This window comes from Scyliorhinus torazame, chromosome 14 (assembly GCF_047496885.1).
Source record: "Scyliorhinus torazame isolate Kashiwa2021f chromosome 14, sScyTor2.1, whole genome shotgun sequence".
NCBI lineage: Eukaryota > Metazoa > Chordata > Chondrichthyes > Carcharhiniformes > Scyliorhinidae > Scyliorhinus > Scyliorhinus torazame.
In genome coordinates this window covers 79,936,829-79,959,708 of record NC_092720.1, presented here as the reverse complement: position 1 = coordinate 79,959,708, position 22,880 = coordinate 79,936,829, and the positions used below count along the sequence as shown (strand labels likewise).

At 45.9% G+C, this 22,880-nt stretch overlaps 1 protein-coding gene across 1 annotated transcript in view; it reads right to left on the bottom strand.

Annotated features, from left to right (window-relative positions):
• Nucleotides 1-22,307, bottom strand: part of vmn2r1 (vomeronasal 2, receptor 1) — a 37,288-nt gene extending 14,981 nt beyond the window's left edge. Inside the window, exons 1-3 of the mRNA XM_072474407.1 lie at nucleotides 22,026-22,307; nucleotides 6,446-6,737; nucleotides 3,795-4,685 (exon numbers count right to left, since the gene is read on the bottom strand). Of these exons, the coding sequence (XP_072330508.1) occupies nucleotides 3,795-4,685; nucleotides 6,446-6,737; nucleotides 22,026-22,240 (1,398 nt within the window). The 5' untranslated portion in view covers nucleotides 22,241-22,307. The remainder of the gene's footprint in view (nucleotides 1-3,794; nucleotides 4,686-6,445; nucleotides 6,738-22,025) is intronic.
• Between the last annotated feature and the right edge of the window lie 573 nt (nucleotides 22,308-22,880).

Genomic DNA, 22,880 nt, shown 5'->3' with positions numbered 1-22,880 from the left:
ATGGCGAGAAACCAATTATCACCAATTAAGCCCTATTTCCATACAATTAACGGGAGCCACCCCATATATTACGGCCTTCAGCGGCCTCCTCAGCAAGTGCTCACGCTGGCGCCGATTAGTACTCCTTTTTCAAAACGTGAACCCGGCGGAAGGGCTTCTGTGGGGAGTCGAGGAGGTGAGTTGCCATTTTTACTCACAGGCAAAGAGTCCGGCGTGCTGGACTTGCCATCGCAGTGTACAACGGGGGTTGGGGAGCCCTCGGCTGGGATGGGTGGCCATGGGAGTGTTGTGGGGGAGGCGCTGGGGGAGGGAAATGGGGGGGGGGAGAGGGGGGGAACCGCACACAGCACCACCATGCCAACACCTGGATCATGTGTACCTATTCCGGAGGCAACCCTTGCCCCTGCCCGTCTGCCACACCGATAACCCATAGCCCACGCCAACTGCCAAGGCCTCTGATCATGTGGCTGAAGACTAATAGGCAATTGCCAATCGTGGTTAAGTGAGCACTTCACACAACCCAAGTGGATTTCTGTGGGTGGGCGGGCCATGTAACATGCGAGAGTCATTTCCTAGCATCCCAATCAGACTGTGATGCCTGGACACTGTGCCTGAACACTGCGAGAGGCAACACCACACATACAGCAGCCAAAAGATGAAATCCCAGGGGATGGGACACAGCTCCAGGGACATGTCCACGACTAGAGGGTGGGGAGGGGACCAGCGCCTGGTCCAGGTGATGATATGTGTGGGTGTCTAGGGTACATGTTGCCCTGTGCTCACCGGGCCATCTGCGAGTGCCCTACGTTAACAGAAAGGGCTTCTATTCCCTCAACATACAGCTGTTGTGTGACCACCAGATGAAGATAATGCACATGTGTGCACGCTTCCCAGGGAGAGTGCACGACAGCTACATCCTGGGGCAGTCGATCATCCCCGGCCTCTTCGAGGATCACCCTAGGATGGGTGGCACTTGGGGGTAAAGAGTAGCTGCTGAGGATTTGGCTAATAATGCCAGTATGGAGGCCAGAGACTGAAGTGGAGACCCGTTACAACGAAGCACATCTGGCCACCCGGGCTGTGATTGAGCGGTATATTGGACTCCACAAGATGCGGTTCCGATGCCTCGACCACTCTGGTGTGCTCTGCAGTACACACCCGCGGAGGGTCGCCCACTTTGTGGTGGTCTGCTGTGTCCTCCAAAACCTTGCACAGAGTGGGGGGGGGGCGATGAGCTGGAGGTTGGTGATGAGGAACCGAAGGGAAAATGCTGCAACATCTCAGCAGGTCTGGCAGCATCTGTAGGGAGAGAAAAGAGCTAACATTTCGAGTCTAGATGACCCTTTGTCAAAGCACAAATTAGTAATGAGGAACATGCGGCCACCTCCAAGGAGGAGGAGGAAGATAATGAGGCAGCGCCAGACCTGCAGGGGCTGGGGGACGAACCCAGGGAGGAACCGGAACAACAACAGGTGCAGGACAGGCGGCAGCATTGAGGGTCCGGATGGCTAGGGAGGCCCTCATACTTGCCCAATTCACTTAGGGCAATGTCTGGTCCGTCTGCGAGGCCTGGATAGAGTGGATGTGGAGAGGATGTTTCCACTTGTAGGAAAAACTAAAAACAGAGGACATCATCTCAGACTAAATGGACAATCCTTTAAAACAGAGATGAGGAGGAATTTCTTCAGCCAGAGGGTGGTGAATCTGTGGAACTCTTTGCCGCAGAGGGCTGTGGAGGCCAAATCACGGAGTGTCTTTTAAACAGAGATAGTAGGTTCTTGATTAATAAGGGGATATGGGGTTATGGGGAGAAGGCAGGAGAATGAGAAAATATCATGATTGAATGGCAGAGCAGACTCGATGTCACATCACTCCAGGATGATGGGAGTGTGTCAACACTGTCAGCGGGTCATTGTCAAGGCAGGGGTTGATGATAACTCAGAGAGCTGAGTGTCAGCACTCCTCAATCTACGCTATAGTCTGACCTCTGCCTGTCAGCTGAGTGCTCGCTCACACCCATCACCTGCACGCGGTGTGCCCAGGGAGGAGGGGGATGCTTGGAGAGATAGGTCAAGGGTTCAGAGGTCGACCCGCATTGCGGAAAAAAGTGACAGAATCATCATACTGGTTGTGCACAAGGGTGTTTATTCTGTGCAGCAATTCCCCACTCTCCCGATGATCAAATGTTGGAATGCAGTGGAGGAGACGCACGACACCCTCTTCCCTAGGGTGGGCAGGAGGCTCCAACACGTGGTCAACTGCACCTGGGCGGAGGTGGCCGAGGTGGTCAGTTTTGCCAGCCTCACTAGACTGTCTGGCACGCAATGTCAGAAGAAGATGAATGACCTCTTTAGGGCAGCTCGGGTGAGTCACCACCTCTGTTCCCCTGGCATCACTCCTATCCCTCACTCCCCACAACACATCCCCACTCCCATAGAGGCCAATCAAAATCTACCTTCCTGCATCTCCGTCACATCCCACCAAGCCTACAAACCTGTATTGTTCTCTTTGGCCAGGTGCCTTGCACACACATGCCACCAGGTACAGTCCCTCCCCGTGTAGCATCCTATCATGTTTTTTATGTGAGCCTGAAGAAAAAGCAGCCCATTACAGTAGGGAGCCAGAGAGGACCAGAAAGGGCGCCTGGACCTCAAGAACTCTCACCCCCTCTCATGGAGCAAAGGACGAAGGAATTAGCCAGGGAAGCACAAAAGAGGGCTATCTCCGAGGCCGCGGTCAGCCTGTGACAAGCAAGTGAGCTCCCGATGTAGAGTGATGGCCCAGTAGCAAGTGAGTCACCCCTCTCGCCAGATACTTGCGGGAACATCATCAGACCATACCGGCCTGTCTGGGGTACCCCGTCCCCAGACACAGCCCCAGAATACCCCGAGGCACCAATCCGGGGAAGACACTGACTTCTTGTCACTACTGTCATCTGCACCCTCCACAATCACAGAGACTATCACCTCGGTGGGGCATTTAGAGAAGAGTCTCCTGGGTCACATTCTGGTGTGCACGTCACATGCTGCAGCACATAGGGTGGAGGTAGGGACTCCCGAGTGAGAGGACACACCAAGTTTAGAAAGACAAGAAGACACCTTTAAAACAGCCTGATTCAATAATACTCATCAAATATTTCAATACTCCCAAAAACAAGAACAACTTTGAAGTTTGCGTCCATTTCAATATGGAATGAAATGATCTACTTTATGCTGTATTATTCTAAGCTAAAACAGGGCAGGTACAGAGGACAGGCATGAGATGGGCTTAACTTTCAGGAAGAGTGACATTTTCACTCTTTCCATTTCACTCAGTGTGGAGGGATATTTTACTGGTGTGTGAGTCTTGTTGCTTCTCTTAAAAGCAACAAGACTCACACACAGAGTTGTGTTCTGGAACACGCTGCCTGAGAGGCTGGTGAAAGCAGGTTCGATAGTAACTTTTCAAAGGGGACTGGATGAATTCTTGAAGAGAAAACATTTTCAAGGCAATGGGGAAAGAGCAAAGGACTGTGACGAATTGGCTAGCTTTTTCAAACAGTTGCCAACGTCACCGAGAGCCATATGGTGTCCTTTGTGTTCTATTACTCGAAGACTAAACAGGGCAGCTACACAGAATAGAAGAGTAATGGGCATAATATGACTTTTTTACTCTTGAATGTTTACTCAGTGTGGACAGATACTTTACTGATGTGTGTATTGTTGCTTGACTGAAAAGCAGCACATTGTTACAAAATAGAATCAAATTAAAATAAATCCATTAATTCCATGAAGAGCTATTCAATGAAAACATACCTGCCACGGCTGAAAATTTGTGATGTTTGCACATGATCCGCCAGCAAAAGGGCCCTCTCCTTTCTTACAGGTATGCAGATTGTGAAGTGCATTTGCCACAGTGTACACAGATTTGTACACACTGTATGTCAGCCTCAGTTGGGATACATCAGTGTATGTATTGTAGATTCCATACAAATTCTCCTTTCCTGAACAGAACCTCTGAGAAAGAGGGGGAATATTATGGATTCTATTCTTAATACCTGTTCTGTTAGTGTCAGTTTTTTCAGCATCAAACATACTACTGACAGCCACACCACTCTCAGGCCACATACAGTCAAAGGCTCTCTCCCAGAACTCAGTTATCAGTTTTTCTCCAGCATTTATTGGATCTAATTGAATGAGATGATTCTGTAGACCACGGATATCAGCTCGTTGAATTGCCAATCCAATAGTTCCACCCAAAAGAGAGGAATATTCCGGTTTGGAAATCAGTGCGGAGTTAATCCAAGCCTCACTAGCTATCCACGTTCTGCCAGAAATGTTGCGTCGCAGGACTTCTTCCATTAAGTAGCTCAGGTCAATATCAGCGGAGAAAACGGCGATGATTTTGGCAGTTGATTGCTGAATTGTGTCTACGATCCGATCTATTTTCTCTCTTGCATAAACTTTGGGGATAGTCTCAGAAAATGAAATACATACTCCAACCTTTTCTACCTCTTCTTTGAAATTTTTTATTCCATATTTGCCATAGTCATCATCTGATGCTATTGTGCCCACCCATGTCCATCCAAAGTGTACCACAAGTTTTGCCATTGCTTTGGACTGAAAAACATCACTTGGTATGGTGCGGATAAAGGATGGAAACTGAAATTTGTCACTGAGAACTGAGCAAGAGGCTGAGTAATCCACCTGCAAAATAGTAGTCAAAGAAATTATGTAAAACATTCAGCCAAAAACAATACAATATTTCAATGGCAGTACGTGCAAGTTACTTTATCCCCCCCCCCCCCAGTTTTTGAAAACTTTTGTTATGAGTATTATTGAAAAAAGAGACATGCTGTCAAAGCTTTTCATCTTGCACTCATTAGTTTCAGATGCAAGAATGCCAAATTTCAAAAGGGACAACAATTTATACTCCACGCGAAAAAGGTTGGTAAAACTGGTGGCATGTTGGCTCTGATTGGTTGAGGGTTGCCATGGAGAATGCCACAAGGAGCTGTTACCCCCACGCTTTTGTTTAGTTGAAAAAAAATTACACTTCCCGAAGCTGCATATATTCATACACTGGGACCTGACCTCTCCAGGCAAAAGGAACATGTCCAGGCATTGCACCTTTTTGAATTAAACAAAGGCATGGGGGACAAAAGCTCACTGGTGCATTGTCTATTACAATGCCTTGACCAATCAGAACCAACTTGCCAACCAACCAGAATCTTTCTCATGCAGTATAAGGTGCTGCTCCCTTTGAAATTTGGCTTTATTGCCTCTGGCCTGATGAGTGTAAGATGAAAAGCTTTGACAGGATGTCTCTTTCAGCAGTACTCAAATTCCAAACTACCAAGCAACTTATGTCACACTTTTTTCATATCACTTTATTTTATTTCCTGAGCTTCCCTTAAATCTCCATGGGGTACATCCCAACTGAAGATGTTTTATGCACTTTGTTAATGTTGCCAATCCTCCTCGATATTAATCTTGGTCAAGCCATTTGGGCTTATGAACTGCAAGAACAACTTATTGATTCAGCCTTGGATTTCACCCTGATCAGCATTAAATACAGTGCTAAAAGATGAATGTGAATGTGCAAAGATTTATACGAGGAATCCATTTCCTCACACTCCACAACAAAACATTTGGCAAAACAATGTATTCTACCACTTCCTTTGTACATTTCACATTCTGCCATCGGATATATCTTCTGGCATTTTCATACAGCCTTTACTTATTTCTAATTCCTGTTCAATAAGGTAGTCGATGCCAAAAATATTTATCATAAACTGGGGCAAAATAAAATCCGGAATTCACCAGTACGATTTTATTTGATTAAGAAAGGTCTCTGTGCCTCACCTTTGGATTTCAGTTTGGAAAAGCTAAATTAAAGGCACAAACAAATTATCTTCCAAATCTAATTAAAATGTACATTTGGTATGAATTTTAAAACTCTTCACATTGCAGGTTCAGATTGCCCTATTTTTATAACAGACAGAACATTAAACGTGATTTACATTTTTTCCAATGAATTCTAGAACTGAGTCAGGGAGTTAGCGGGCTTCAACAGTTTCTGCAGGAAGAATTATGAATTTCTATCCAAAGATACACAAGTTTTCACACTTTAATGAAAATGATCTGAATCTGAAATGGCGCAATTATGGATTAATTCTCTTGAACTGGTTGAGTTTGAGATAGCCTGGAATACCGTTCACTCTTAACACACAATGTTGTTCATAAGGTAACTTTCAGTAAGATCTGTCGTAATTTCAGACAAACCGTTGAAGTTATTTCACTCAATTTTACTGTTTATCATGTTAAGACTTTAGATTGTGAAATACTTTACAAGCATGGATAATTTGTCATGTTAAGACAATATCCCTCAGCTTAATGCTCACATTTTTAATGAAGTTCTAATGAAAACATAGAGCCTATCACCATTGCATTTTCCATTCTGTTACCTGAGGAAAGTAATACAGTCCCAGGATTCTGGCAGTTGCAATAGAAAGAGCTGATCCGCCAGCTCCAATCAGCACTGCCAAAGGAGCTCCATTGCCACACCGGTAGTTAGGTACAGCTTCATCTTGTCCAGTCAGGTAGGTTAATGTTCCTTCAACAGCTTTGGAAATGGTAAAACAAGAGTCATAGATTGTGTACCCAAGCTGTATGTCTGGTAGAATGGAATTGTTCTGGTTGATTTCGTTAATTGCGTGGATCATTGTTCTGGCCCAGCGGAAAGCTCTGAAGTTGAACCTGTTCAGCCATACAATGAGAGGTTAAGAGAAAATTCCATCTCACATTTACAAAGCCACATATTACGCAGAGAAAATATAGTTATCCAGTGCATTAACCCATTCAAACAGTTTCACATTAGCCTAGTAAGTGATTTTATATGAGCAAAAATGTTCTTTTTACTTATTTCTTCTCACCATATGTGCAATGCTGGCAAGGCTGCAGTTATTACCCATGCCTACCTGCAATAAAATGATGGTGATTACTATTTCATTTCATAAGGTATTAAGAATAAACCATTTGGTGCAGGCTCAAATTAAATGTTGGCCAGACCAAGTGGAGAAGGCATGTTCTCAACCATGATACACCTGAGTGAACTAGCCGTGTTTTTTTTAAAAACAGCAATATGGGAATTTTCATGGTGATTTTCTGGCCAGATATATTGAAACAAAAAGTTGACAATTTTCCATTGTGAGATCCGAACTCAAGATTTGCAGTTCGCACAAAGCTGGGTGGGAGAGTGAGCTGTGAGAAGGACACAGAGATACTTCAGTATGATTTGGACAACTGAGTGAGTTGGCAAATGCATGGCAGATAAAGTATAATGTGGATAAATGTGTGGTTACCCACATTGGTAGCAAAAACAGGAAGCCTAATTATTATCTGAAAGGCTATAAATTAGGAGAGGAGTATGTGCAACAAGATCTGTTAGGCCTTGTATACCAGTCACTCAAGGTAAGCATGCAGGTGCAGCAGGCAGTAAAGAAGGCATGTTGGCCTTTATAGCAAGAGGATTTGAGTACAGGAACAGGGATGTCTTGAAGCAATTATAAAAGGCCTTGGTGATACCACACCTGGAATATTTTGTGTGCAAATTTAGTCTCCTTATCTGAGGGAGGATGTTCTTTCCATAGAGGGGGTGCAGCGAAGGTTTACTAGACTGATTCCTGGGATGGCGTGACTGACGTATGAGGAGAGATTGAGTTGGGATTATATTCACTGGTGTTCTAAAGAATGAGGGGGGATGTCATAGAAACCTATAAACTTCTAACAGAACTAGACAGGATAGATGCAGGAAGGATGTTACTGAGGGTTGACGGGGGTGGGGAGGTGTCCAGAATGAGGGGTCACAGTGAGAGGATACGAGATAGACCATTTAGGACTGAGATTAGGAGAAATTTCTTCACCCAGAGAGCACTGAGCCTGTGAAATTCGCTACAACAGAAAGTAGTTCAGGCCACAACATTGCATATTTTCAAGAAGGATTATAGCGAAGAAAGATATAGCTCTTGGGGTGAAATGGTTAAAGAATATGGGGGAAAGGTGGGAACAGGCTCTTGAGTTGGATGATCAGCCATGATCATATTGAATGGTGGAGCAGGCTCGAAGGGCCGAATAGCCTCTTCCTGTTCCTATTTTCTATGTTTCTATGATAGCCACACACAGATATATATATATATCAAATATATGACTGGCACATTAGCCAAAGTTATTGGTAAGTGCTGCCAACATGTTCAACTCCATTCTTACTCAACACCAACAGCCATCATAGCACACCTGCCCATAGAACATAGAATTTACAATGCAAAAGGAGGCCATTCGGCCCATCGAGTCTGCACCGGTCCTTGGGAAGGGCACCCCACTTAACCCCACACCTCCATCCTAGCCCCGTAACCCAACCTAACCTTTTTGGACACTAAGGGCAATTTAGTATGGCCAATCCACCTAACCTGCACATCTTTGGACTCCGCACAGACAGTGACCCAAGCCGGGAATCGAACCTGCGACCCTGGCGCTGTGAAGCAACCATGCTAACCACTGTGCTACCGTGCTGCCCATGATTGCTGCATTTTCAAAAGCCGAGGAATGGTTGTCGGCGGGCATGTGGACAACCAGGTATTGGGTTGCTGATCCACATCTGCAACAACCACTCGATCCTCCTCACCCGTAAATGGTGAATCAACTGATACTGCCACCTCAAACTAACTACACCTTCTGCAAGATGTACAGATGAGATTGCATACACTGGTGAGAGAAATGTAAGGTGCTGTGATTCCAGGCAATCCTGGCAGGATTTTCCAGACCTACAATAACAGAAAAATAACCAATTTTGGCTCCACAATACACCTTCATATATATCAGAATGGTATCATGGATGTGGATCATCAGATTATGTGGTGAGACTGGAGAGGATAAATTGTTCTCCAGGGTATGGAGTAGATTAAACAACAAATATATTCCCAATTTACACCCTATTATGGGTGTCAGTAAGCAATTGTGCATTTAGATTCTGATATTTTATTATTTCATGTTTAAAGTCCTTTGAAGATTTCAATGTGCCGCAATACTTCCCATATACATGCACCTTGCTGAAGTATAATTAAGCATGAAAGAGCCCGAAGTACTGTGCAACAGGTTGCTTTGAAACATTCAGACTTGTTAAATGGTATATTAAATAAACTTACCGTGGCAGCTTCCATCAGATACCATTTCCTTCTGCAACTGTTCCCAGGTCCTAAGAGAACTGTACACAGTATTGACCTTGGCGGCCTCCTTTTGCCAGGAGTGCTGCATTGATATCTCCTGTGCACAATGTTCTAAAATGACAAACAGGGAATCCTGCTCACATGCATCTCATGCAGCAGCCCTCCAGTTCACCAATTGTCAAGCAGGGTTTTGGATGCCGCGCATTAATTGCTCACAGTATCAATTCTAATATCAAGATTTGTTTTGCAATCCTTCGATTTTTGCCAGCCAATCTTTATGCCCTAGACAAAATTTAACCAAGCTAATAACTGGCCATTTCACTTTAAATCCAGCTTTAGACTTTGCAAGCTTTTGGCTTTCAGATTTAACTCCACCAGATTCCTGCACCAGCCCCAGTTCAAAGAATAAGAACAAAGAACGAAGAAAAGTACAGCACAGGAACAGGCCCTTCGGCCCTCCAAGCCTGTGCCAACCATGCTGCCCGTCTAAACTAAAATCTTCCACACTTCCTGGGTCCGTATCCCCCTATTCCCATCCTATTCATGTATTTGTCAAGATGCCCTTAAATGTCACTATCGTCCCTGCTTCCACCACCTCCTCCGGCAGCGAGTTCCAGGCACCCACTACCCTCTGTTAAAAAACTTGCCTCGTACATCTCTAAACCTTGCCCCTCGCACCTTAAACTTATGCCCCCTAGTAATTGACCTCTCTACCCTGGGAAAAAGCCTCTGACTATCCACTCTGTCTATGCCCCTCATAATTTTGTAGACCTCTATCAGGTCGCCCCTCAACCTCTGTCGTTCCAGTGAGAACAAATCGAGTTTATTCAACTGCTCCTCATAGCTAATGCCCTCCATACCAGGCAACATCCTGGTAAATCTCTTCTGCATCCTCTCTAAAGCCTCCACATCCTTTTGGTAGTGTGGTGACTAGAATTGAACACTACACTCCAAGTGTGGCCTAACTAAGGTTCTATACAGCTGCAACATGACTTGCCAATTCTTATACTCAATGCCTTGGCCAATGAAGGCAAGCACGCTGTATGCCTTCTTGACTACCTTCTCCACCTGTGTTGCCCCTTTCAGTGACCTGTGGACCTGTACCCCTAGATCTCTCTGACTTTCAATATTCTTGAGGGTTCTACCATTCACTGTATATTCCCTACCTGCCTTAGACCTTCCAAAATGCATTACCTCACATTTGTCCGGATTAAACTCCATCTGCCATCTCTCCGCCCAAGTCTCCAAACGATCTAAATCCTGCTGTATCCTCTGACAGTCCTCATCGCTATCTGCAATTCCACCAACCTTTCTGTCGTCTGCAAACTTACTAATCAGATCAGTTACATTTTCCTCCGAATCATTTATATATACTACGAACAGCAAAGGTCCCAGCACTGATCCCTGTGGAATACCACTGGTTACAGCCCTCCAATTAGAAAAGCATCCTTCCATTGCTACTCTCTGCCTTCTATGACCTAGCCAGTTCTGTATCCATCTTGTCAGCTCACCCCTGATCCCGTGTGACTTCACCTTTTGTACCAGTCTACCATGAGGGACCTTGTCAAAGGCCTTACTGAAGCCCATATAGACAATATCCACTGCCCAACCTGCATCAATCATCTTTGTGACCTCTTCAAAAAACTCTATCAAGTTAGTGAGACACGACCACCCCTTCACAAAACCATGCTGCCTCTCACTAATACATCCATTTGCTTCCAAATGGGAGTAGTTCCTGTCTCGAACAATTCTCTTCAGTAATTTCCCTACCACTGATGTAAGGTTCACTAGCCTGTAGTTCCCTGGATTATCTTTGCTATCCTTCTGAAATAAAGGAACAACATTGGCTATTCTCCAGTCCTCCAGGATATCACCTGAAGACAGTGAGCATCCAAAGATTTCTGTCAAGGCCTCAGCAATTTCCTCTCTAGCCTCCTTCAGTATTCTGGGGTAGATCCCATTCAGCCCTGGGGACTTACCTATCTTAATATTTTTCAAGACGCCCAACACCTCGTCTTTTTGGATCTCAATGTGACCCAGGCTATCTACACACCCTTCTCCAGACTCAATATCCACCAATTCCTTCTCTTTGGTGAATACTGATGCAAAGTATTCATTTAGTACCTCGCCCATTTCCTCTGGCTCCACACATAGATTACTTTGCCTATCCTTCAGTGGGCCAACCCTTTCCCTGGCTACCCTCTTGTTTTTTACGTACGTGTAGAAAACCTTGGGATTTTCCTTAACCCTATTTGCCAATGACATTTCGTGACCCCTTCTAGCCCTCCTGACTCCTTGCTTAAGTTCCTTCCTACTTTCCTTATATTCCACACAGGCTTCGTCTGTTCCCAGCCTTCTAGCCCTGACAAATGCCTCCTTTTACTTTTTGACGAGGCCCACAATATCTCTCGTTATCCAAGGTTCCCGAAATTTGCCGTATTGATCCTTCTTCCACACAGGAACTTGCCGGTCCTGAATTCCTTTCAACTGACATTTGAAAGCCTCCCACATGTCAGATGTTGATTTACCCTCAAACATCCGCCCCCAATCTAGGTTCTTTAGTTCTCGTCTAATATTGTTATAATTAGCCTTCCCCCAATTTAGCACATTCATCCTAGGACCACTCTTATCCTTGTCCACCAGCACTTTAAAACGTACTGAATTGTGGTCACTGTTCCCGAAATGCTCCCCTACTGAAACTTCTACCACCTGGCCGGCCTCATTCCCCAATATCAGGTCCAGTACAGTCCCTTCCCTAGTTGGACTATTTACATATTGTTTTAAGAAGCCCTCCTGGATGCTCCTTACAAACTCTGCCCCGTCTAAGCCCCGAGCACTAAGTGAGTCCCAGTCAATATTGGGGAAGTTGAAGTCTTCCATCACAACAACCCTGTTGTTTTCACTCGTTTCCAAAATCTGCCTACCTATCTGCTCCTCTATCTCCCGCTGGCTGTTGGGAGGCCTGTAGTAAACCCCCAACATTGTGACTGCACCGTTCTTATTCCTGATCTCTACCCATATATCCTCGCTGCCCTCTGAGGTGTCCTCCCATAGTACAGCTGTGATATTCTCTCTAAACAGTAGCGCAACTCCGCCACCCCTTTTACATCCCCCTCTATCCCGCCTGAAACATGTAAATCCTGGAACATTTAGCTGCCAATCCTGTCCTTCCCTCAACCAGGTCTCTGTAATGGCAACAACATCATAGTTCCTAGTACTAATCCAAACTCTAAGGTCATCTGCCTTACCCGTAATACTTCTTGCATTAAAACATATGCACTTCAGGCCACTAGACCCACTGTTTTCAGCAACATCTCCCTGTCTGCTCTTCCTCAGAGCCATACTGGCCCTATTCCCTAGTTCTCCCTCAATGCTTTCATCTTCTGACCTATTGCTCCCGTGCCCAACCCCCTGCCATACTAGTTTAAACCCTCCCGTGTGACACTAGCAAACCTCGCAGCCAGGATATTTATGCCTCTCCAGTTTAGATGCAACCCGTCCTTTTTATACAGGTCACACCTGCCCCGCAAGAGCTCCTCGTGGTCCAGATAACAGAAACCCTCCCTCCTACACCAGCTGTTTAGCCACGTGTTTAGCTGCTCAATCTTCCTATTTCTAGCCTCACTGGCACGTTGCACAGGGAGTAATCCTGAGATTAAAACAAGAGAGGCCTGTCTTTTGACTTTCTGCCTAACACCCTGAACTCCTGCTGCAGGACCTCATGCCCCTTCCTGCCTATGTCATAGTACCGATATGTACAACGACCTCTGCCTGTTTGCCCTCCCCCTTCCGGTTGCCCGCTACCCGTTCTGAGACATCTTGGACCTTGGCACCAGTAAGGCAACATACCATCCTGGAGTCTCTTTCACATCCACAGAAGCGCCTATCTGTGCCCCTGACTATAGAGTCCCCTATGACTATTGCTCTTCTGCGCTTTGACCCTCCCTGCTGAACATCAGAGCCAGCCGTGGTGCCACTGTTCTGGCTGCTGCTGTTTTCCCCTGATAGGCTATCCCCTCTGACAGTATCCAAAGGGGTATACCTGTTCGAGAGGGGGACAACCACAGGGGATTCCTGCACTGACTGCCTGCCCCTTCTGGTGGTCACCCATTTCTCTGCCTGCACCTTGGGTGTGACCACATTTATATAACTCCGATCTATGACGCTTTCCGCCACCTGCATGCTCCTAAGTGCATCCAACTGCTGCTCCAACCGAACCATGCGGTCTGTGAGGAGCTCTAGTTGGGTGCACTTTCTGCAGATGAAGCCATCCGGGACGCTGGATGCCTCCCGGACCTGCCACATCTCACTGTCAGAGCACTGCACCCCTCTAATTGACATTGCGTTAATTAATTAGCAAATTAAATTTCAGGCACAAAACTTGTTTCAAGTATACATTTGGGTGTATTTTGGGAGGCTTAAGTGAGGTGGTCATTCCTGATTGGCATGCATGAAAACATTATGGAACATCAGTCCAATTGCCTCCTTTCCACGATCGGAAAATCTACCACTAACAGGAGAATATAACAAGATGCCAAGAAATGAGATTGGTGTTGCCAAGACCTTGAATAAAGTAAAGATTTAAGAATAGGATACAATAAAGATTAAAGAAGCTTGGATAAAATAAAGTTTGAAGAACGGGATGAAAGAGGAATTGAAAAGTGTGCAGCTGTCTGAGGGAATTTTGATATGCGAATTAGCTTAGAGGCAAGCTAAATGGTTATTTATTTAAGTAATAATAATAATCTTTAATAAGTAATATTATTATAATAATCTTTAATAAATAATATAGTAATAATAATCTTTATTGTCACAAGTAGGTTTACATTGCAGTGAAGTTACTGTGAAAAGCCCCTAGTCGCCACATTCCAGCGCCTGTTCGGGTACACAGAGGGAGAATTTAGAATGTCCAAATAACGAAACAGCACGTCTTTCAGGACGAGTGGGAGGAAACCCACGCACACACGGGGAGAACGTGCGCACAGACAGTGACCCAGCCGGGAATCGAACCTGGGACCCTGGCGCTGTGAACCCACAGTGCTAACCACTGTGCTACCTTGCTGCCCAAAGTGAGGTGGGAACAATAAAAATAAAAAGAATTTTAGATGTTAAAACTGCAGAAGAGATTAGTTCAAAGTGGGGACATGAGAATACATTTCACGCATAATGCCAAAAGCCTGGCGAGTTGTTTAGTTAGGAGAAAATCAAAAGGGAAATATGGTATATCAGTAGCCATTTGCTCTGTACTGACAGGAGAGGCATAAAGGAGAAAGAAGAGAAGCAGCTGGAAAGCAATTACAATCACAGCCATGCCTTGCTCCAGAAAGCAGAACTCTAGGCTAGAAACTGCTGATTTGAAAAACTTAAGAGACAATATGTGCTGCACTGAAGAAGACTTCCTAAATTTAAAGATAACCCGTAGGTGGTAATTATTTGCTGGATTTCACTCATAGAATTATACAGTATGGGAAGATTGTTTTGGGATAACGGACATTTAAGGACAAGGGCATTTTTCAGAGCTCAGGTATGTTTGGCATGCAACCGGGCAGCACGGTCGCATTGTGGTTGGCACAATTGCTTCACAGCTCCAGGGTCCCAAGTTCGATTCCCGGCTTGGGTCACAGTCTGTGCGGACGGTCTGCACGTTCTCCCCGTGTGTGCATGGGTTTCCTCCGGGTGCTCCGTTTGTCTCCCACAGTCCAAAGATGTGCAGGTTAGGTGGATTGGCCAAGCTAAATTGCCCTTAGTGTCCAAAATTGCCCTTAGTGTTGGGTGGGGTTACTGGGTTATGGGGATAGGGTGAAAGTGTGGACCTTGGGTAGGGTGCTCTTTCCAACAGCCGGTGCAGACTCGATGGGCCGAATGGCCTACTTCTGCACCCTAAATTCTATGATTCTATGTAGATAGATGGGAATGGGGTGTAATTCCAGAATGTAGCATGTGTTTAGCCACTATTGTAGTTAAGTACCTTTGTTTTGTATTGTGGCCTTTCTTATTGTGCATTTTAAAATGATAATATACATAATTTTTTTCAGTGATTACAAGAAGACTGGACCCTTTCCCTCCCTGGATTGCATATTTATCCTCACATTTTATCAAATTGAGAACCAGTGTTTCAAGTTACCCTTCTGGGTTTTGAGGCACCCTCGCAACAAACATCAGCAGAATTCTTAACTGTATAGATTGTTTTACTTGCAGATCCAGTACTGGCACAAGCCTTAATGGACTCATTCTCTGCTATCATAGAATCATAGAATTTACAGTGCAGAAGGAGGGCATTCAGCCCATCGAGTCTGCACTGGCTCTTGGAAAGAGCACCCCACCCAAGCCCACACCTTCATCCCATTCCCATAACCCAGTAACCTCACCTAACCTTTTTGGACACTAAGGGCAATTTAGCATGGCCAATCCACCTAACCTGTACATCTTTGGATTGTGGGAGAAAACCGGAGCACCCGGAGGAAACCCACACAGACACGAGGAGAACGTACAGACCTCGCACAGACAGTGACCCAAGCCGGGAATCGAATCCAATCTGTGGCGCTATGAAGCAACAGTGCTAACTACTGTGCTAGCGTATCGCCCATCATTTTATAGTTTTATGATTTATGATAAAATCATTTATGAATGAATATTTAAATGTTTCCCTATAACACACATGCTCTCCTAGGCCTGCTCTTGAGCTAACTACTAGAAGGTTTACAAGAACATAATTCCGTCCACTCTTGAATTTTATGGGGGAAATGGAGCATCTGTTTGTGTTAAGTGATACAAGTATAAATCTGTGTTCCAGTGAATGGGCTGGGACTCATTTATCAAGAAAAGAGAAGTCTGAGGAGGAACTGGATAGAGGATTTTAAGATTATAAAGGGATTGATAGAGTAGATGTAGAGAAGGTAGTTCCAGGGTGGGGCAGACAAAAATGAAGGGCCATAAATATATGTCAGTCACTGAAAAATCCAATAAAGAATTCAGGAGAAAGTTCAGTTTTACTCAGAGAGTGATTAGATGTAGAATCACTGCCACATGGAATAATTGAAGTGAATGGGCAGAGATACATTGAAGGAGAAGGCAGATAAACACATGAGGGAAAAAGGATAGAATTCTGGGAGGGTTTGATGAGGAGGGTTGGGAGACAGCTCATGAGGAGCATTAATAACATCATGGACCAAGTGGACTAAATGCCCTGCTTCTTTCCTGTAGTTCCACATTATTATTCTGTGACGCAGTGTAGTGATGTGCCAATGCATTGGTTGGGCTGGATTCTCTGTAGCCCAACGCTGAAATCTGGATCAGCGATCAGGCGGAGAATGGATTTTGACGTCTGAATCGGGGCAGGTACCGGTTTGAGGCCGGTTTGCGATTCTCCACCCCCTCGAAACTGGCGTCACGGGACCCGCATCGCATGCCGTTGGCACGTCATCAGCTGGCCCACTGCAATGCTCTGCCCCCGACAGTGTCCAGGGCCACCCTACTCGTCCGCGATCCATGCCGCTGGCCGGGGTGGGCGTCAGCTAGGGCTGGGAGGGGTGTGGTGGAGGGTGGAACGGGGGTGGGGTCGGGGTGGGTGGGTTAGGGTTCCAGCACGGACGGCACCATATTTTGCAGCACGACCGGTGTAGGTCGTCAGCCCTGCGCATGTGTGGCCTGGGACCTGGCGATTCACCGGCCGTTACACGCGGCACCAGTTCTAGCCCCTCACCGGTACCAGATTTGGTGAGTGGTTTACCCCAATTTTCCCATCGTGAAAGTCCCACGGATTCTCCATTTGCGCTGGCACATAGTCTCAGGAACGGATAATCCAACCCGTTATCGTTTGAATCATAACATTTTAAAAATTCATTCATGGTATGTGGCCATTGCTGGATAGGCCAGCATTTATTGCCCATCCCTAATAATCCTTGAGCAAGTGGTGGCAAGTTGCCTTCTTGAACATCTGCAGTCCATGTGCTGTACGGAGAGAGTTGCAGGATGCTGACCCAGCGACAGTGAAGTTTTTGTTCCAAATCAGGATGGTATGTGGCATTATAGTTCCAAGTCAGGATGGTGTGTGGCTTCGAGGAGAATTACCAAGCCTCGATATTGCCAAGGCCCTGTTTCATTTGGGCATGCTTCAGTATCTGCAAACTCTTTTAAAAAAATATTTATTAAAGTTTTTTAACACAATTTTTCTCCCTTACAAACAATAACCCCCCCCCGTAGCACAAAAATGAGAAATCACGCAGAGCAAGATATATTTACACAGCTTTGTACACTGGCCCTCTCCCGTACATGCCAGTTTCCCCAACCCTTCATGTTATCTCTTGCTCATCCACCCTCCCAGGCAGTCCCCCCTTTCCCCTCCCCCCCCTCCCAAGGTTGCTGCTGCTGCTGACCGACCTTCCTCTAACGCTCCGCGAGATAGTCTAGGAACGGTTGCCACCGCCTGTAGAACCCCTGCGCAGACCCTCTCAAGACGAACTTAATCCTCTCCAACTTTATGAACCCAGCCATATCGTTTATCCAGGCCTCCAGGCTGGGGGGCTTTGCCTCCTTCCACATTAGCAAGATCCTTCGCCGGGCTACTAGGGACGCAAAGGCCAGAATGCCGGCCTCTTTCGCCTCCTGCACTCCCGGTTCGTCCACTACTCTGAATATTGCTCGCCCCCAGCTTGGCTTGACCCGGACTTTCACCACCTGAGATATTGCTCCCGCCACTCCTCTCCAGAACCCCTCCAGTGCCGGGCATGACCAAAACATATGGACATCAGTATCTGCAAACTCATGAATGGTGCTGAACATCATCAGCGAACATCCCCACTTCAGACCTTATGATAGAAAGGTCATTGAAGCAGTTAATATTTAAAGCTGGTATGAGTTCATCATGTTTACAATCGAAATTAAATGATTTGCTTGTATTCCTTGCATTATTTCATCGATCTAGATTATGCTGTTCTCTGACGCAAGAAACAGACAGCAATTTATGGTGTTCAAACGTGTAGTTATGTGTGGAAATTCAAAAGTTGCTTTCAGTGATTAAGTGTTTCTCCTGAAGAAGTCTCTACAGACTGCAATCAATTCGAAATTATTGAACTGAAGAGAACTTCCTTTTTAAGCCCTGATGTCATATCCAACAATCCTTGAAAAGATTACACTGTGTTAATGATGTGTAATTTGATTCTTAAATAGAAAACTAAGTCATATTTATTGCTGAATGACCTCTCTGGCCCTGGGAAACACAATGGGCGGAATTCTCCATTTCTGCACAAGTGCCAACACTGGCATGGGACCCATGAGGCTGGATTCTCCGATTCTGAAGCTATGTCCTCACGAGAAAATGGCGTAAAACGGCCGTCGATCATCAGTTCGGCTGGGGGCTAGCTGGGCAGTTGCATAGAGCACCCGGCTCTAGCTGCCGATAGGACCTGGAGAATTGCCGTGCCGTGGCAACGAACGCGCATGGCGACGGCCTGCAGCAACTGCGCCGTGCTACATGGCGGAGGCCGCTCGTGGACCTGGCCCATGAAATAGTGCCCCCCCTTTGGCCGGCTCACATGCCCCAGACCACCCAGACTACAGTGCCCCTGATAAAGCCCCCCCCCCCGCCTGCGTATCGACCCTCCCCCGACTGTGGCGGCACTGGATTGACTCCACAGCCACCACGCCGAATTCCCGACGGATGAGACCACACGCGACCGATGCCGTCGGGAACACAGCGGGGCGGGGGGTGGAGTATCGGGGGTGGGCCTGCTGTTGATTCATCGCGTGGCATACGCAGAGGGGGCGGAGCATCGGGAAAGCGGCACCACCCCATTCGGTCAGGAACTTTGATTCTCCGGCCAATCGCCAAACGCGATTTCGGCATCGATGACAGGAGAATCCAGCCCGTGGTGTTTCACGACCAGCAAATCGGCACAAACCCTTCATCGATTCCGGTACCGGTGAGGGGCTAGGGTCGGGTCCCGGGCCACACATGCGCACGGCTGACGACCTGCACCGGTTGCATCGTACAACATGATGCCGGCCATGCGCGTAACCTAACCCACAAACCGAGACCCTACAGCCCATCCCCTGGCCACCCCCCACCAGACCCCCCCCCCCCCCCCCCCCCCCCGTCCCCCCTCCCGGCCAGCGGCATGGATCTCAGCCGAGTGTGGTGACGCTGGACACAGTCTGCAGCCGGCACGCCGGCTAAGACCATATGTGTCCCGCGCCGGTGAGAATTGGTCCATTGGGCTGGAGCATCATGGGTGGGCCGGCTGATGAGGCGCCAAAGGCCTTGCGTGCGGCGCGTGTCCCAATGACGCCAGTTTGGAGGGGGCGGAGAATCCCAAACCGGGGCCAAACCGGCGCCGGCCCTGATTCCAGCGTCGGAATTGATTCTCCGCCCAATCGCCAATTATTGGCGGCAGGCAACGGAGAATCCCGCCCAATACATATTCCAGTAATGTCAGTGTATCTCACTTGATTTTTTAAATCCCTGGATTTTTAACGTAATCATTTTCATTAAGTGTTTATGGTATTTCAACTTCTAACATCTATGCCCCAATCATTTATTTTGCAACCATTATGGTCGTGTCCTCGGCCCAACCATCTTCAGCTGCTTCATCAAAGCTCTTCCCTCCATAATTAGATCAAAAGTGGGGATGTTCGCTGCTGATTGTACAGTGTTCAGTTCCATTTGCAACTCCTCAGACACTGAAACAGCCCATGCCTGCATGCAACAAGCCCTGGACAAAATTCAGGATTGGGCTGATAAGTAGCAAGTAATAATTGTACCACAAAAGTGCTGGCAATGAGCATCTCCAAAGAGGAAGAATTTAAGCAACCCTCCTTGATTTTGAGTATCATTAACATCACTGAATCCCTACTGTCAACATTTTGGGGGTTAACATTGATCAGAATCTTGACTGTGCCAGCTGTACAAAGTCTCTGGCGACAAGAGCATGTCAGAGGCTGGGAATCCTGACTCATCTTCTGACTTCCCAAAATTGTCCACCATTTATTTACAAGGTACAAGGAATACTCACTACTTGCCTGGATGAGTGCAGCTCGAACAAAACCGAGGAAGTTCAACAACATCCAGGACAAAGCAACCCATTTGATTGGCACCCCATCCACTTTTTAAAATATTTACCCCCTTCACCAACAGCACACAGTGGCAGCAGTGTGTACAATGCACAGGATGCACTGCAGCAACTCACCAAAGCTCCTTTGCCATTACGTTACAATCCTGTAACCTTTATCACCGAGAAGGACATCAACACGATTTGTCGATCTACCATTTGTCAATGTACTCTGTCGATTATTCTTTTTGTTTACTATGTACGTACTGTGTACGTTCCCTTGGCCGCAGAAAAATACTTTTTACTGTACTTTGGTACATGTGACAATAAATCAAATCAAGATGATTTGAACTCTGTCATCTGAAAATTTCTCTCCATCCAGGTTTTGGAACTAGACCACCATTCCTTCACTGCTGCTGGGTCAAAATCCTAGCATTATCTCCCTAAAAGCACTGTGGCCATATGTACACCACATGGACTGCCCGAGAAGGTGGCTTAGTATTGCCTGCTTCAGGGCAATTAGGAATGGGCAAAAAAATGATGGCCTTCCATTGATGCTCACATCCCATGACTAAATAATAACTCTCTTCAAAATGAGTAAAAGATGGCAGATCATCACTGCATTTTCCTGATTTACTGTCTGAGGGAATATGATTGGTTCCTTCCCCTGCTTGATGCCATCACTGTTACTGGACGCTTGGCGTTTCCGATTAGCCCTAGATTTAAATTAAATCTGGAAAGGGAAAATCCAGGGTTCACCAAATCTTTGTGAACAGCTCGCTTCAAGGTCAGTGTAGAAAAAGCACCGTCAACCACAAAATCTAGGTCATTGCTCTGTTTTTTCCTCCACCTTTGGATATCTGCAATTTCCCTTGGCCATTTGGGATCAACCCAACTTTCCCTCCAGCTATTACCTGAAATCCAATTACCATACAGAGCCCCTGATTCGGTTTTACACAGATGACTCACCATCAAGTTGTAAGTTTTTGATTGGAAGCACAAACGCCCCACCCAGTGAATGGCTGAAATGTCACTCAACTGAAGATGTGACAGTGCGCAAAAATCCCCAAGAAAGTGTTTACCTTCTTGTCAATACTGGAAATTCTTAACAGCGCATCGTTAACACACCAATTAGATAACAGTAAGATATCGAGCTCTGCAATCTATCATAAAATCCATAGGTTCCATCTAAGTGTTGATCTTTTACTATATTTTCGCGGGAACGTTAAATTAGCTCGTGTTAAAATGTATTCGCTTGATTTTTGATTCGAACGGTGTTTCACTGAATTGCCACGTTGGTTTCTTCAATCAGCTGGTGATAAATAGTAAATGCATCTCGAAAACAAACGTTCAAATAAGGACCCCCTGAAAACAACGGCACTGACAATAGTCTTATCACCCCACCGTTCACCTGAGATCGCAACTGGACCACAAACTATCTCCAGTCCCAAGGATCCAATGGCTTTCCACATTCCACTGAACGTGTGCTTTATAAACCTACAGCATAAACCATACATTGTGGCTCTGGAACTAAACAATTCAATAAAGAAGTAACACATCTCATGGAACAAGGAATCTGATTGGAATTTTTTTTTTGATGCTGTCACTGTCTGAAGTTCCAGTCCAAAGAATTGTAAACAATTAGAGATTCTACTTTAATGGGGAAACTTGACTTCTTTGTTTCCTTAGCTGCTCTGATGATTTTAGACAGGTTTTCGCTAGTCTGGGGATTACCCCGAGTTTCAATAACCTGACTACTATGCATTTCCAGTTCTTACCCCTCACAACCCGAAGACTGGGGCGATGTGCTGGACGATGAATTCGAGGCCACCACTCTGTAATGAATGGGAAACATCCCTCCGATGATCACATCCCCTGGCGTTTTGAAACTATTCAGATTAAACGTCCCTTTCAGCTTGCATGTCGATTTTCCAGAGACGGCCACGGAAATCGTGAAGTACACCAAAAAACGGAAATAATTTAGCAGCTCCATTTCAGGGATTGCAGGACGTGGGAAAAAACTCGAATGTCACTCAGTCCCCAGCTTTTATGGGTTCCTGGGACGCCATCTATAAGCCCATTGGTTAAAATAGTGAAGTGGGCAAAAGAAACGCCGCTGGTAACCTCCCAGAGGGACAGGAGTGTAGTTAAGAAGCAGAGTTAGATTACCATTGGTCTTGCCTGTTCAATTTCGGCAAATCGTCTCTGGCAAATGTTAGAAATAAAAGATAAAAATTACATTTCCAGATAGGTTTTATTTCCATAAATTGCAGAGATCGCTTAATATTGAATGGAACCCCGATGATATTTCATCCTGAGTTTAGTTCGTCAACTAGTTAACTCTGTTGATGAACTGATTAATATGGGTCGCTGCTACACGCTAAGAAACGACCACAGAGCAACTCATTTTCAAATAAAACTGCAAGAGAGACAAGTCTCATTTAAATATGAGGTCAAAATCTTAACATAAAATTGGGACCATTAATTTTTTTTTAAGCAGTAGAAGCAGGGGAGGTTGGTTGCATTGGTATTTAAATGTACCCAGCCCTGGGGCTGTTGGAAATAGCTGTTCGAAAGCTTTGTCCCCTGTTAATTAATTACAGCGAAACATCATTGACAAGCAGCTGATTAAT